The 14,676-nt window shown below is 39.8% G+C and overlaps 1 protein-coding gene across 7 annotated transcripts in view; it reads right to left on the reverse strand.

Annotated features, from left to right (window-relative positions):
- LOC309889912 (leukemia inhibitory factor receptor-like) overlaps positions 1-14,676 on the reverse strand; it is a 90,322-nt gene that overhangs the window by 12,620 nt on the left and 63,026 nt on the right. For all 7 annotated transcript variants that reach the window (XR_014319337.1, XM_082783116.1, XM_082783117.1 and 4 more), the window contains exons 9-16: positions 12,193-12,322; positions 10,164-10,327; positions 8,815-8,960; positions 5,803-5,968; positions 5,585-5,655; positions 4,936-5,149; positions 1,938-2,117; positions 232-333 (exon numbers count right to left, since the gene is read on the reverse strand). Coding sequence is in view for 6 of the 7 variants with exons in the window: in XM_082783116.1 (XP_082639242.1) it covers positions 232-333; positions 1,938-2,117; positions 4,936-5,149; positions 5,585-5,655; positions 5,803-5,968; positions 8,815-8,960; positions 10,164-10,327; positions 12,193-12,322 (1,173 nt within the window). In the remaining variant the exon portion in view is untranslated. The remainder of the gene's footprint in view (positions 1-231; positions 334-1,937; positions 2,118-4,935; positions 5,150-5,584; positions 5,656-5,802; positions 5,969-8,814; positions 8,961-10,163; positions 10,328-12,192; positions 12,323-14,676) is intronic.

Raw genomic sequence — 14,676 nt, forward strand, 5'->3', positions numbered from 1 at the left:
TGCTCTGTGGTGGCAAACCCTATGCCACCATACAAGCTGAAGGACAGGGGGATATTTCATGCTGGGACCTGAAGTGGCTGAAGAAATATATTACAATTATACGTAGAGAATGAGCAGAAGTCAGTAGCACTGTATGGGGATTCTGGTCTCAATCTTCTGCCAACACTGAGCTAAAAATAGACACAGTCTAAATTCACTTTGTAAAGATCCTGAGTGATAAAGTGCACTTACGCAGCTCTTTCGTATACCCAGTTATGTTTTTCAGTAACTGATATCCACTGGATTTGCAACCATATAGTGAAAAGTTGTATCTCACTCCAGGTCTAAACAGAGCTGTAAGAGAAAATCAGACAGTAAGAAGATGTCACTTATAAAGTGTGATGCTTTTAACTTTCACATGGCACAGACTTATATAAATATGTATTAAAAAATGAGTCTTAGGCTACAGCGTTAGGTATAAACACTATCCATATTTGCAATTCTTATAAAAGAGAGGCCATCAGGTGCAGTTTAGGACCAGTAAGCAAATCTAGGTCTTGGAGAAATTTTGGTTCTAAACAAATGGAATTCAAAACAAGCTACTCAAACTGGAAAAATTACTCTTTCCATGAGGAAACACAAACTGAAGTTACCAGAAACAATCCTTTTTCTTTCCACCCACAGCAGCCATGTAGATCCTGCCTCCTCCTTGGAAACAAAAATGCATTTTGAAATACATAGACCTACTGCAACAACGGTACAAAAAAAAAATAATTCAGAGAACTCACAAAAGTGATACTGAAGCACTTCAGCAATGAATTCTAGGTCTGGAATGACTCCACAAAACCCAGAGAGTCATCAAACTTCCATTTTATTTGTCTTTGAAGGGGGCATAGGTGTCTGATACATTGAGTAAATGATTTACCACTCCCTGTGATTTCTGCAAGTCAATACCTTCACAATGAAAATCCATCAATCTTTTTCTAAACAAGATGCCACTGTGGACCACTATAGAAGTCAAGTGGATCTTGCAACAGTTGAGGTCCAGATGGAGAGATTCTCCCAGCAGGACCAAGCACAGAGGCAAATCTGCCAGCTTGAGCCCTGCCCTCGCAGCCTGGAAGCTCCACGCTGCAAGAAGCATCCCAGGAAAGAGCTCAGGAGTCAAGCAGTGCATTTAGGACAGACATGGTATTGTCGGCTTAGAAAAAGCAAGCTCTAGCCAGCACAAACAAAAACATGGACACTGCATTGTAATTACAAGCAGGAAAACATATTGCCCCCTTGACAAAATTTGCCCTCACCCTGACTTTCCAATGCACACAGTTCCGAGTTGATTTCTCTAATGGAGGCTTTATATGCTGAACTCTTCTTGAAAGCAAATATATATATCCTTTTAGGGAGCAATGAAAAATCCATCATCTTTCTTGGGTCCTCTCTTTCCTCTTCTGCTCCTATTAGTCCCACCGCAGCTGAGTCTCATTTCCCTGATCTGCCCACCAGCATCTAGAGACCTGGAATGTGCCCTGTTCCAGGAAATTTCAATTGCTGACAGCAAGCCAACACATGGAGGTCACACTTAAAAAAATCTGCCTGATGTAAAAACAACGGATTAGTCTTTCCCTCATCCTGAGCAAGGCTGTTTATGTTTAGAATCCAAATAAAACCCCACTCCCTAGATTAACCATTATGCGTTCTGATGAATTAAAAATTTGTTCAGTGTAGCTAGAAAAGGTAATTTTCAAAATAGTTAATAAACAAAGGATGAGATGGTATTTGGTTTTGGCATGGCTACATAAGAAATTAAAATAAATGCAACGCTAAGAACAGTTTCATTTGTATACATAAGCACACAGCAGTGCAACAATCTTTGATCTATAGTATTGGTGCTGCTATCATTTCACTTGCTGTTCAGGCTCTGACCAAGAAAGAATCACAAAAAACAATTTCTGACTTACCAGATTTTATCACTGCATCTGTTGTATTGGAGGGAAATTTCTGCCAGTCCACACTGCAGGGTTCAGACCCAGATGAATGACACCATTTTACTATATAGCCACAGGTCATGTTGGGGTAAGAATTCCAAGAAATATAAATTCCATTCCCCATTGCCACGGCCCGATCTGTTTTGACATTGTCTACGACAAAGACGACACAAAAATCCATCAGAGACTAGACACTTATCTGTAGTCCAAGCTGGAAGAAAGGCTTTCAGCCAGTGCACAAAGGTTTTATAAACTGCAGTCATTTCTAAGAACAAGAAGTGCACTCCTGGTACTGTGAAATTCGAAGCGGTGCACTCAGCTATGCTTTGTGAAATGCTGGAAATCAGATGTAGCCTGCAGCAATCCCACAGCCGGTCTTAAGTATGATGACGAGAAGTACTGCAGCTCAGGACTGGCTAAAAAAGCACTTTTTCAAGGTAAGGACTTACAGCAGATGGCAGGTTCAAATCTGACTTGACACCAACTTGGCAGGAGCCTGCAGCTATAAATTCCTGCTGTTATTTCATCTAACAGCTTGCTTTGTGTTCCTCTCAGACTGTCTTGCTGTCACTCGCCCAATCACAGACAACAATTACTCACTGGGAATCAACAGCAAGAGTTGAGTCCCGGGTGAGCTTTACCGAGATACCAGTCTCACCACCAGGGTGAACAAACAAACAAACAAAACAGCTTTGCTTTTAGTTCTTTTGTTTGTTTGTTTGTTTCTGATTATTATAGGTTTGGCTGCTCTTGAACTGATCAGATCTGGGAATAACTTCTGATTCCTGCAGCTTTCCTCCATGGCTGGCTGTCAGACGGGACCCTGCAGAGCTAAGGGATGTTTTCCAAAGGCCATCACAACAGCTGTGGCCCCACAACAGATCTTCAAAAACAGTCTCAGGGTTTGAGTTTTTCTCATTTATGCTCCCTACTGAGGCTATTATTTCATGTCATTAAAGCTATAAACCATGGAAGGCTGAAGGGCAATTTTTAAGAAGCAACATTGTGAAAACTTCACTCTCACAGACAAGCTGTGAATGCTGAAGGACTGCCTTATTCTAAATAATTTTAACAGACAGCTAAGTGTAAAATCCTTTTCTAATTTGCTCATGGCAAGAAAAACAAATACTTAAACAAAGTAAAGTCAATGCTAGAATCTTTCAATACTTTTCCCTAAAAAAATTATTACACATCCAATGAAATTACACTTCCATAAAGCTGGAAAAGAACATATTTCTAATGTTTCTGCTTTAATTTTCCTATTTACAGGAAATACTTTTTACAGACTGTGATTACAGCCTCTAAAATGCTTAAATATTCCACATTCAATATTATTTCCTGAGCCAGAAGACTAAGCTTCACCCAGGACAGTACCGCTCATTTTGGGGTATTTATAGCTGCAATCTACAGTAGTAGAAATAAGTACCAGCACTACAGCACTACTGCAGGAGGAGAGCCAGATTATGTGCCCCAAACTCTGTACAGCACTTTTCAGAGACAGTAACAGATTAATTAAGGCAGAGTACCCTTTGTTTGTGTTTTCAGTTTTCACAAAACCTCAACAGATCTCAAGCTTCAGAGCCACTGATCTCTTACAGACATTAAAAGCACTTACAGACTGCACACAGGAAGCAGCCAGAAAAGATGTTTGGGTAGAAATGTCATCCAGTTCAGTAAATGAGTCATCTTTCATGACTCCAGTCAGTGACTCAGACAATTCCTATACCAACTTGGGAGCAAACCTTCAACGAGTGCAAGTTGGGTAACACCAAGGAGAACCTCAGAAACCCAAGTGCTCATTCCAAGAGAAAGCTATAAAATGATTGCAAAGCTCCAGCTGCCATCAGCTGTCCCACACCACAAACCTATTACAGAGACCTCCCCAGCTCCCAAAGTCTAGCTCTCTTTCTGCTCAAGGAGAGCTACAAAAGCGTTTTCATTCTCTTATCTGTCCTATACTTTTATCTGTTCCTATTACTTTTCCCTCCAGGGAGCAAATTGAGAATACATTTTTATGTATTGCTGTTTTGAAAAAGCACAAAAAACCATTAAGAGCAATGATTTTCTTTTGCATAGAAACAAACTCAGTTTTTCTCTCGATGTGAATCTCATTCAAAGCATGCTTCTTCCTGCAAGAGATGGCATTTTCTTATCAGAACCTGAGTTGCAAGAAGGGTGACTGAGATATCTGCTCTCTGGGTGGGGAAGAAGAAGCAGTACCATACATCCTCCAGGCAAACCAACTAAAGGAGCCAGGCGTTTCATCTTTGGGAGATTACACTCTTCCTGGCGTGCAGAAAAGCATGGACTCTCAACAGTAATATGCGATATTATCTGCTCCACAAGCTCAGTGTTAAGAGCAGAAAATCATTATATGGCTCAGCTACTTTCCTTTACAAAAGCCCGCAGCAAGAGTGGCAGTGTTTTAATTGGGAAGCTGAAGTCCTACCTTCTTTTCAAACCCCAGCTCCCAGCACAAGGATGCCAACACTTTACTGGCCAGCCTAATTAATATTCTCCTGCAGAGCTCAGAGGCACTGAACCAAGAATTCCCTTCTTAAAAAGGCACAAAACACCACCAAATCCTTATTCTGATTCTCTTTGGCATGTAACACTTTTCAGCGTCTCAACAAGAATGCACAGAAATAAATTGAGATCCATAAATATCAGAGAACTACACTAATGCTTTGAAGCTTCATTCTTGTTGTTCCTGGGAGGTCTTCAGGAAAGTGCAACATAGGCTGCACACTATCACCCTTCTTTTATGCAGGGAGGGCAATTAATTGGAGAGACACTACCCTAAGAACAAAGCAGTAATTTTTTCCTCCCATCCAGCAGAACTGAGTGGGAAAAAGAAACACAAAACAAAATCAAACAAACAAAGCAAGTATCATCTAATTTTCAGTCATCAAACTCAACAAGGCATTCTCCAAACTTTGAAGGTGCTTAGCTCTCCACTGGGAGTACTCACCACTTGGAAGTTCTACAGTTGTTATCCTTGAAGGAGGAGATGAGCCTGCATGATTTTTGGCTACGACACTGACTACACAGTCATTTCTTCCAAGTTTTATCTCAGTACTGTTTGAGGGCTCTGTGACTTCTTTATACTCCAGTGGTTTCTCTAGCAGGTAGCAGGAAACTTCATGAGACACTATTTTTCCATTGGCTTCAGAAAGGGATAAGGGCTATGAACAGACACAGAGCACATTACAACAAAAATGGAAAAACAAACAAACTAAAAGAAGTCATCGGATAATATGAATTTAATGTCTCAGTCGTATCTGATGAATACATTGGACTACCAGGCAGAAAAGACAGTTATTCAAGTGTAACTTTAGAAATTAATATTTTAGTTTGTAAGTTTTTTGTTTTTACTGGGATGTATTAAAAATTTAATTGTTCCGATAAAATGCTTCTCAATGCAAACCTTAAATTATAAGACTTCAGTAACTTCCCGTTTGGGCGAAATATTTATCTCAGTGGATAGTTATATAAAAAGTTTTTTAAAAAAAAAAATCTGATTTATTGACTATAAATTTCATTCATTTATAAATTCGTAGGAAAATAGATTTTCATAGTTAGATTACACAATATATTAAACCTTTAAGTGTCCTATCTACCTTCCAGAAGATTTTTAGACTTTTTCCAGAAGGACTTCTCTCTCTCCAGATATCTGGTCCTCTTGCAGGAGCTAAGAAAAAAGAACATATTTTTTTTCCACACTGCATAGTAGACAATTTAATATCTGTCAGAAAACTGGCTTTTTAGATAGCTAATTTTAAAAATACTTGGCTTCACAAGTTCCACACTTTATCATCAAAGAATTGAATACACTTACGGGCTTCCAGTGTTGTGTGCTCCTCTATCCTGCTCCAGTCACTCCATCTCCAGAAGTGATCAGCAGCTGAACAGCGCACCCTGAACCAGTATTTGGTGTAGGGGTGCAATGTGTTCAGCTGAGCTGTATAAGTTGAGGATTTTCCACCAGGCATGGAGACATTGTGCTGTTAAAAATTTGCAGAATTTGACATGCTACATATATATTTTTTCCTTGTAGATTATGTTTAAAGTCAACATTTAAAGAAAGGTGATATTTTCCCCCAAGAATACTGACTGCGTGAAAAAAAAAAAAAAAAGCTGCAGTCAAACCCTACGTAGCTATTGCTTGCCTGATAGAAAGCAGTCTCTCCAAAGACAGACAGAGCATACAGAGAAGCAGTGTGAGAACCCAACTGTCTGTCACTGTGAGAACCTCAGCTCTCTGTCAAAATGAAGTCATATATAGCACAGAAATATGAAATACCAGTCAGTAGCACTTCTGAGTGAAAAAGAGAGAGAACATGGACTTCACTTCCTCTGCTATAACTGTTCCCTAAAAGTGTAAGCCTTCAACAGGATGAACTCTGCACGGAGGAGCAAGCTGCTGCTTCCCACCAACCTCGTCTAGGCCCCCTCTCTTCTATAAGCAGCAAAATGTTTGTGCAGGAGGCAAGCCAGGATTTCACCTTTGGTATTCAGAATCTGAACTCACATCGTGCTTGTGCACAGCAGACTGGGTGGACAAAGGACTTTCTCCTAAGACGTATTCACAGATGCATGCTAAAGGCAGTCCATCTGCACAAGAAGCTTATCATGCAACCTTCATACTAGACAGGGCTTCTTCCTTCAAAACATAGTATCCAAGTCATACCCAGCTGGCCTCTATTCACAGCTCTTACCACAGCACTAGTCTCTCCTGTTATTCTTAAAATGGTGCAAGTCTATAGAACATCTCAGTTTCACGACTACATAAAAATCCCTAAGCCTGGGAATATGTTTTACTGATTCTAATTATAACACATGTGCACCACAGCTGCTGCCAAAAACTGGACTCCAAGTGATTTTAAGCTGCAACTAATTGTGCATTTCTAAAGCCAAACGACAACTTGAAAAATACAAAAAAGCCAACAATCTCTCATATGGATGGAGAAGCTTCTGAAAACATCCTCAAAATGCCATGTAAAAACCCATAACAATTTCACAGCTACTTTTTTATTACAGAGGACACTTGGAAGTTTTTTATTAAGCAACCAAAGACAATGTAACAATGTTGTAAAAGCTTCTACCAAGCTGTGTGCCATGTTTCAAAATATCTGTAACACAGGGCTCTGATACAGGTGCAGAAAACTTTAAAGTTTGTAGTGGATGACCTTATAATCACTCACTGCTCCAGATTACTGACCCCATACCAGTGCTCATAAGCAATTATGCACCCCAGGCTTCAAGCAGTGCAATTCAGGCTAAACAGAACTATGTAAAACTTATTATTATTATTATTATTATTATTATTATTATTATTATTATTATTATTATTATTATTATTATTATTATTATTATTATTATTATTATTATTATTATTATTATTATTATTATTATTTTAAGCTGAGCTGGGGGTGGGTGATGCTCAAGCAATTATTTCCACTGCTGACTGCTTCAGAAACAGTAACTGTTGGGAGCAATGAAACACAGACAACTGTGGGTGAGGATATCTCACCACCACACCAAAATCCAACACAGCAGAGCTGTCAGAGTTTGTTATTTACATGTTAAAGCCAGTTTCTTCCTCTGGTAATTCCCAATACCTATGGTTTTCTCCGCAGTGCCTAGTCTCTGGGTACTACTTAGCACATCATTACAGAGCAAATACAAAATCTTAAGGCTTCCACACTCTGAAAATGCTTTGAAAGCATTTAAAAAAATACTCTTATAAAGCACGCATTTATTACCACCCTATTATTTTAGAGACAATGTATATAACAATTATGCTCAGTGTTAGCTGCATCACTTCTGTGGCTTGAGTGACTTCATTCAGGGCTGTGCAACTAAATGCAACTGGGTAAGAAAATACCTCTGCTAAAGATTGACCTGAGGAATAAGCATTGTTGAAAAGCAGCCTCTGAGTTTAATGTGCTCATATTATAAATTTGGGCTCTGTGCACCGAGACTGTGTAATTCAGCATCCACCTACCTGAGCTGGTCAGAGACACTCCATCTGAACACATGAACAAAGAATTTGGGGGTAAACCTCAGAAAAGCTGAACAGGCAGTTTTGCCATTAGGCTTTCCCACTGACACAGATCACCACGTGCTAAGTTAGGCAATAAGGATGAAGGGCTCCAGCCAGTGAGACAGAGCACCAACACTGGGCAGCAGCTGGAAACCCAAACACTAGGAATCTGAACCCCACCCAAAACCACCACCTCCTACCCAGAGATCCTCACCAGGGATTTACCTACTGATATGCCAGTGGGAGAATCCTTCCTGATCCTGCCTCTACACCACTGACACACGAGCAGGTTTAGCAACTCCGTATAACAGCCACACACGTGCCAAGTGCTGACAGCAAGCAAATGAAATGTTCTCTGAGGAAAATGGGGGGAAAAAAAACTAAACCAACTAAAGGTTACTAGAGGCAATCAGAAACAACCACTGTGGAAGTCTGCAGGGCAGCAGCAAGACCTGGAATGAATGAATGTTAATACAGTTTGCAACAGGAAGGACAGTCCGCACAGTTGGCAGATTGTTGTCTAAAGGGTCAGCATCAAGTGCTGTGCATGAAGGCATGAATACACCATCTCAAAATACCAAATAATACAATGGTTAAACTGACCTTCCCCTAAACTACCTAAAAGCAACCAACATAAGGAAAGCAGGCAACAATGGAGACAAGCACAACTTTTTCTGATTTTACTAGATGAGCTCCTAGTCATTACTGTATTCATCATTTAATAAGATGACCATAATGAAGCTCTGAAAAAGATCAATATTTGAGCCAAAATAATAATAATAAATCAGTAAAAACAACACTTACCAGTTTTTGCTCAGAGTGACCATTGCTAATTTCAATTTGACACAGAAGCCTGATCTCAGCAAAACTGCCATTTATAAACCAACGCAGATGGACGCTTGTAGAGCTGTTACCAGAAACAGTTAACTTTTCCGGAGTTTTTGGATGAACTTAAAAATTAACAAAAAACAAACAACAAAAAAAACACTTACTATAAGAAAAAATCATTAATTTCAGTTCAGAAAAAATGTTTTTAAAAGATTGAAGAGGATCAGAATAAATAAATTATTTGATTAGCACCTAGAATATCTTGGGCTTCAAAGACACCTGCAAGCAGCCTCATTCCTAAAATGCTTCTTAGTTACCAAATGTGAAAACAAATTTACTTAAGCTGCATGTTTTGGGCATGCATGATAAGGAGACGGAGATTCAAAAAAACATTTCATCTTCTATTTAGTTAATCAAAACAGTGAAATGTGGGGTATTTCAGAAGACCACAGTGACACATGAAATTCACCCAACCTTGGGAACTTTGCAAGTTGTAACTTAAAATCTTCAGACTAGGACAGGGAGGGACTCCTGGATGAACTCTCCCTGTCCCAAACTCCCTCCATGCTAAATTGACCTGCCAATTTACTCTTACAATTGCAGTTTCAAGGTAGTTGTCATTAGGATATAAAAAACACACAAACTTGAACTGCAAATTCAGTTTTTCAGATAGGTTGGCTGAACACTGTAAGTATTGTGAAGCCTTGAATACTAAGCTGTGATTGTGGAGACAGAAAAGGATGGGGAAGAGAGTCAGCAGCAGAAAGGTGGTTGTCTTCTCCCTTTCCTTGATTACACTGAGTGTGCAATGAAATAAGTTCATGACTGCAGATGATCAGGCTATTACCAACAGCAGGTAATGCTTCTGCTATTTTCTTTTAGATCCACTTCTTTATGCTTCAAATGCTTTTGATGTAAACCTGCAAATACTTCGCCTTATAAGCAGACACTGAAATACAGGGTCACTCACAGTTCATGAACTTATGCCTAAATTTTAATTATTAATGCATAATAGAATATGAAGCAACACATAAACAGCAGTTGTTCATTATTAGATCACTAGCAGCATTTATCCATCCAGCATTGTATCCAATCTGGTAGCACTGCTGGGGAGTACTGAAATCTCCTTGTACACCTAATCTTGCCTCAGGACATGCCCTAAGTTTTCTTTTCTTATTTTAAGTTCACATTACCTAAGGAAGCAAAATACTTGTGACAACAAAGCAAAATAATCACAAGCATACTATGTCAGATTTCTTTCAAACCCCAAATAAACAAATGTCTAGCATGCAGTAACCATATCTCTTTCCCTTTATAACTCTTACCTCTCTGACTTATATCAACCAAAAGTGATGCTTCTGTTTGTCCAATAGGATTGGAGACACCTAATAGGAAATTGTAGGTTTTTTGATCACCCAGTACTGGAAAGCCACAGACACGCTCTTTGTTCATTTCATTTACTTCACAGGAAACATTTTTTCCAGATATCCTACAAATCAAAAAAAGTGGGGAAACAATTTTTAATATGGTATTTTCTAGCAACAGTCAGAAGTCTAGACTGAAAACACTACAGAACAATGGGTTCACTGACACACGGCTTACAGAATGATTTGATTGCAGTGACATATCTAATACCTCAACACAGGTGAAAGTGGCATCAGTTGTGACTTGCCCTGTTCTCACATGAAACTCATCTTCCACTATCATAACATTTCCATCCTCTCACTTGTCAAAAGCTTGGAAAACGGGTAGGTCCTGTAAAACCACCTCACAAGCCACAAGTAAGACTCTGATTTGAAGTATCTTTGTTCAGATCAGCATACATTTGCATTGGAAGTATGTTCTTAATTGCCTTCTGAACTAAGGAGATATGACATATTACATCTTTCTATTGGCCCTGCCAAATGTAAAGTAAGATTTGTTGCCTGCGTTACACCCACAACTCCCAGCCATTTTTAAATCAAACGCAGGAGAGGCAGTCTGGTAACACCCAAGACCAGAGCTACATCTTTAAGGGTAAAAAACAAAGTGTCTACATCTATGTCTACGTCTGTGTCTATGTCTATGTATAGGAGTTGCTTTAATTACCATCAGCATAAACCTCTCATTCAGTTGCACAAGTTTAATTTCCTCCTTTGGACTTTTCTATTGGTGTGTGTTCTAGCTGAGCTTTGGGCTTTCTCCACGCCACATTCTCCATTTCAATAGCTCAGTGTGGGCTGATGACAAGGATGAGAATATTTATCCTTAAATGCATCATATTCATTTCGTCACAGCTTTGGACTGTGCAAAGCAAGCTGGAACTACATCCTCACTAATGAGCTGAATATGGGAAGCCAGTGACTAGCGCTCCTTTCCATTGAATATCTGCTCTGTTTCACCCACCTCTTTGTACTCTACCCAATGACTTTTTTAGCACTAGCATCCTGGACAATATGCGTGACCATAACACCTCATTCCTTCTGACTTGCTTCCAAAGCCACCATGAAACTCTATTTCCCATCTGTTGGGGTGACTCAGGCCTCTCCTGTCTCCCTTCCCTGACTGCTCTTCTGGCATTAAGCGGAACCCTCCTCACCATGGGAATTTTGTTAACTCCTCAAAAGCTTCTAATCATAACTACCATGGAATCCCATTTGCAAGTGGGATTCCAAAAATAGTAATGATTTTTTCCAGAGTAATGATTTTTCACTTTTAAGGCTTTAGATGGACTAGCATGGAAGACAAACTAGTAGAATATCAGCCTTTGCTTCTCTCTGTGGATGTTGCTGGTGTTACTTTTCCTTTTCAATATCTTCCAGGTATTGCGCACTTTGCTTGCTCTACACGCTCCAGTTTATGATGCTGGGAGAAGAATGGGAGTAGGCTTATTGCTATTTTCCTTAGCAGAGTTTGGGAAATGCCCCCTGGTTTGTCTTACAATTGCTCCTTAGTGAGTTTCTATCATCCTGCATAGCAGAAGCTCAGTAAATGTCCGAAAGATCTGACAAGGGCAGCGCATATTTAAAAATATATATAAATAAATAAATGAGTAAATTAATCCTTCCATCTCCCTGTTTTCTCATATTGGTTTTATTCACATGTTGGCAGCAGTCTGACACAATAAGCCCTTTATTTTGTCATGAGTCCATAATGGCAAAAGTCTTTGGGAAAAGCCATCTTTAATTTTACAAAACTAGGGTAAGGTTTCCCAATTTTGTTTTTGGAGTTAAGTTCCAGCTTCCACAAAATATGTTAGGCTGCAAACAATGGAGACTTTATCTCATTTAAGCAGACATGGAGCAATAAGTAACAGGCAGCAATGGATATATTCCAGTTCTACCTTTCCACTCCTACAATGCTGAATTGTTTTACCTTTCAAATAAGCTGTACTTTGTTCCTCGTTTTCCGTATAGTCCACTGGGTCTACCTGGTTTCCAGGTGCACTTTATTAACTCAAAGTTGGATGTTTCACAGCTGAGATTTTGGGGAATATCAGGGGCATCTGTAGCATAAAAGGAAACCAAAACAGTTAGACAATGTATTCTCAACCAAGTGTGACAGTTTTGGGCTATTAGTTTTCTGAAAGCATCACAAGTAGTTCTGTTTTTCTAATAGGTCTAGACTGTGTGCTGCAGAACACATAGTAATATTTACTCTCCAACCATATAAATAACATTCTTAAATGAATAAATAAATAAATAAATGGATAATTACTATCAGCCCCAACTGACTAACACTTGACTTTAGACTTCTAAGTGGGTGGGTAAGCTGGTAAATCACATGCAAATATGTTCACAAGCTCTAGGCTCTGACCTGGAAGTGTTTCACTAAAACTCTGCCAAGACATTTCCAAAATTGTGAGCGTCAGTTTAGCCACTGAGCAATTTACAAATGCTGTCAGTTACGTATCACGTTTTTTAATGTGCCATCCCCGCCAGTGCTTCAAATTCTTCAGCCAAGTCACGTTAAGAAGATGTTCCCTTTGGCATGAATTCCACACTGAGTTTGAAAGTTAAAGCAAGCCCTGAATGTCTCATTTTCACCTTTGCATTGAAAGTGATTATTATTTTTTTTTATTTTGTTCTTTTCTCCCATACTACTGTAGACTGCCCTCCTGGGATGGTAGCATAGATGGGGTAACCAGGCTGATGTGAGGCTGTGCAGAGCCCTTATCTGAACTCCTGTACACATTTCCTCAAGAGGTAGCTGAAAAGCATCCATGTAGCTGCCTTACCAAAGGGGTACTAACACAAGAGGCAACAGTGTCAGGTGTAGTTCAGAATATGAGCAGAGGGATAAAAAGAATACTTACTTTGCCAGAACTAAGCTAAGTGGTTTGGAGACACATTTATTTCCTCTACCATCTCTCCCTCAAATGTGTCTCATCAGCAAAAGCATCCTGACAAGTCTTCTCCCTCCCCACTAAGTAGGTACGCTGGCAAGTACCAGAAACAGTGACAAGAAACAGAATTCACCATGTCCCAGCTCTTACATTTTTCTGCAAAAACTACTGCATGGGAAAACCCTAAGGGATTGTCACATACTTCATACATGGAACACTGACATATATGTGGAAGGTTCTTGCATAGAAGCAAACAGTGCACAAATAATGTAAAAATTGCATCTCACTTTAAAGTCATAAAAGGTTGGATTCTGTTTTGCATTTGCTATCAGACAATGAATATGCAAAGTTGGTGAGAGGAGGCACAGCCTCAAACTCGGAACACATTTTCAAAATGAGTCCCTCAATCCCGAGGACCCTAAGTTCAAACATAAGAGTGTGCAATGGGGAACAGGAGCTATTGGAAGATGACAACTCTTGTAACCACTATGGGGAAAACACACAAAATGCTGAAGTGACCAATTATAGGAAAGAAGAACCATGTACTTTCAACAGTTTGTTTCAAGAGGTAGCTGAATCTGGAAGAGATTTCTGAGGCTGGCAAGGTTACACAGAGAAGATGCACAATGATTCAGCATCTTTAAAGAAACTTTTAAAAGAATATTTAAAAGATTATCCAAGGAAGATGAATTGTCAGCTGCATTCCTTCACTATCGTTAGTTCCCAAGAAGCTACTGCCTGGACGAGCATCTGTTACTGCTTCAAGTCTGTTTTATTACTTTCATTTGACTGGTTGGTAAATATTTTTTTTTCACTTACTATTCTTGCTTTTCCTCTTACTTTGTTAAGGACCAAACTGAAATTGATGTAAATTGAAAGTGATAAAAACTGAGTACAAATCTTCAACTGTTAATAAACTACTGAGTATTTCAGATAATGGTGAAGTGCATTATGAAGGGATATCAAGAAGGAAAGCTGACACTACACCAGTTTATAGGAGAATCTCACATGTAGTTACATGAATACTCCTTCCCCTCATCCTCTCAGCCCTTGTCACCTCCATGTGATGGAGTTTCCACAAACAAGTTTGATGGGTCAACCCTGGCTACACATACAGACTGAGGGATGAGAGGCTGGAGAGCAGCACCACAGAAAGGGAGTTGGGAGTTCTGGTTGATGGGAAGTTGGACATGAGCCAGCAGTGTGCCCTGGAAGCCAGGAGGGCCAACTGCACCCTGGGGTGCATCAGGCACGGCATTGCTAGCTGGTCGAGGGAAGGGATTGTCCTGCTCTGCTCTTCCCTGGTGTGGCTTCGCCTCCAGCACTGTGTGCATCCTTGGGTACCACAGTATAGGAAGGACATAAAACTGTTAGAGAGTTTCCAAAGGAGTGCTACAAAGATGGTAAAGGGTCTAGAGTCACAAGATGTGTGAAAAGCAGCAGTCCCTTGGTTTGTTCATCCCCGAGCAGAGCAGGCTGAGGGGAGGCCTCATGGCGGCCTGCAGCTCCCTCAC

Source organism: Aythya marila (genome assembly GCF_965140915.1).
Source record: "Aythya marila genome assembly, chromosome: Z".
NCBI classification, from domain to species: Eukaryota; Metazoa; Chordata; class Aves; order Anseriformes; family Anatidae; genus Aythya; species Aythya marila.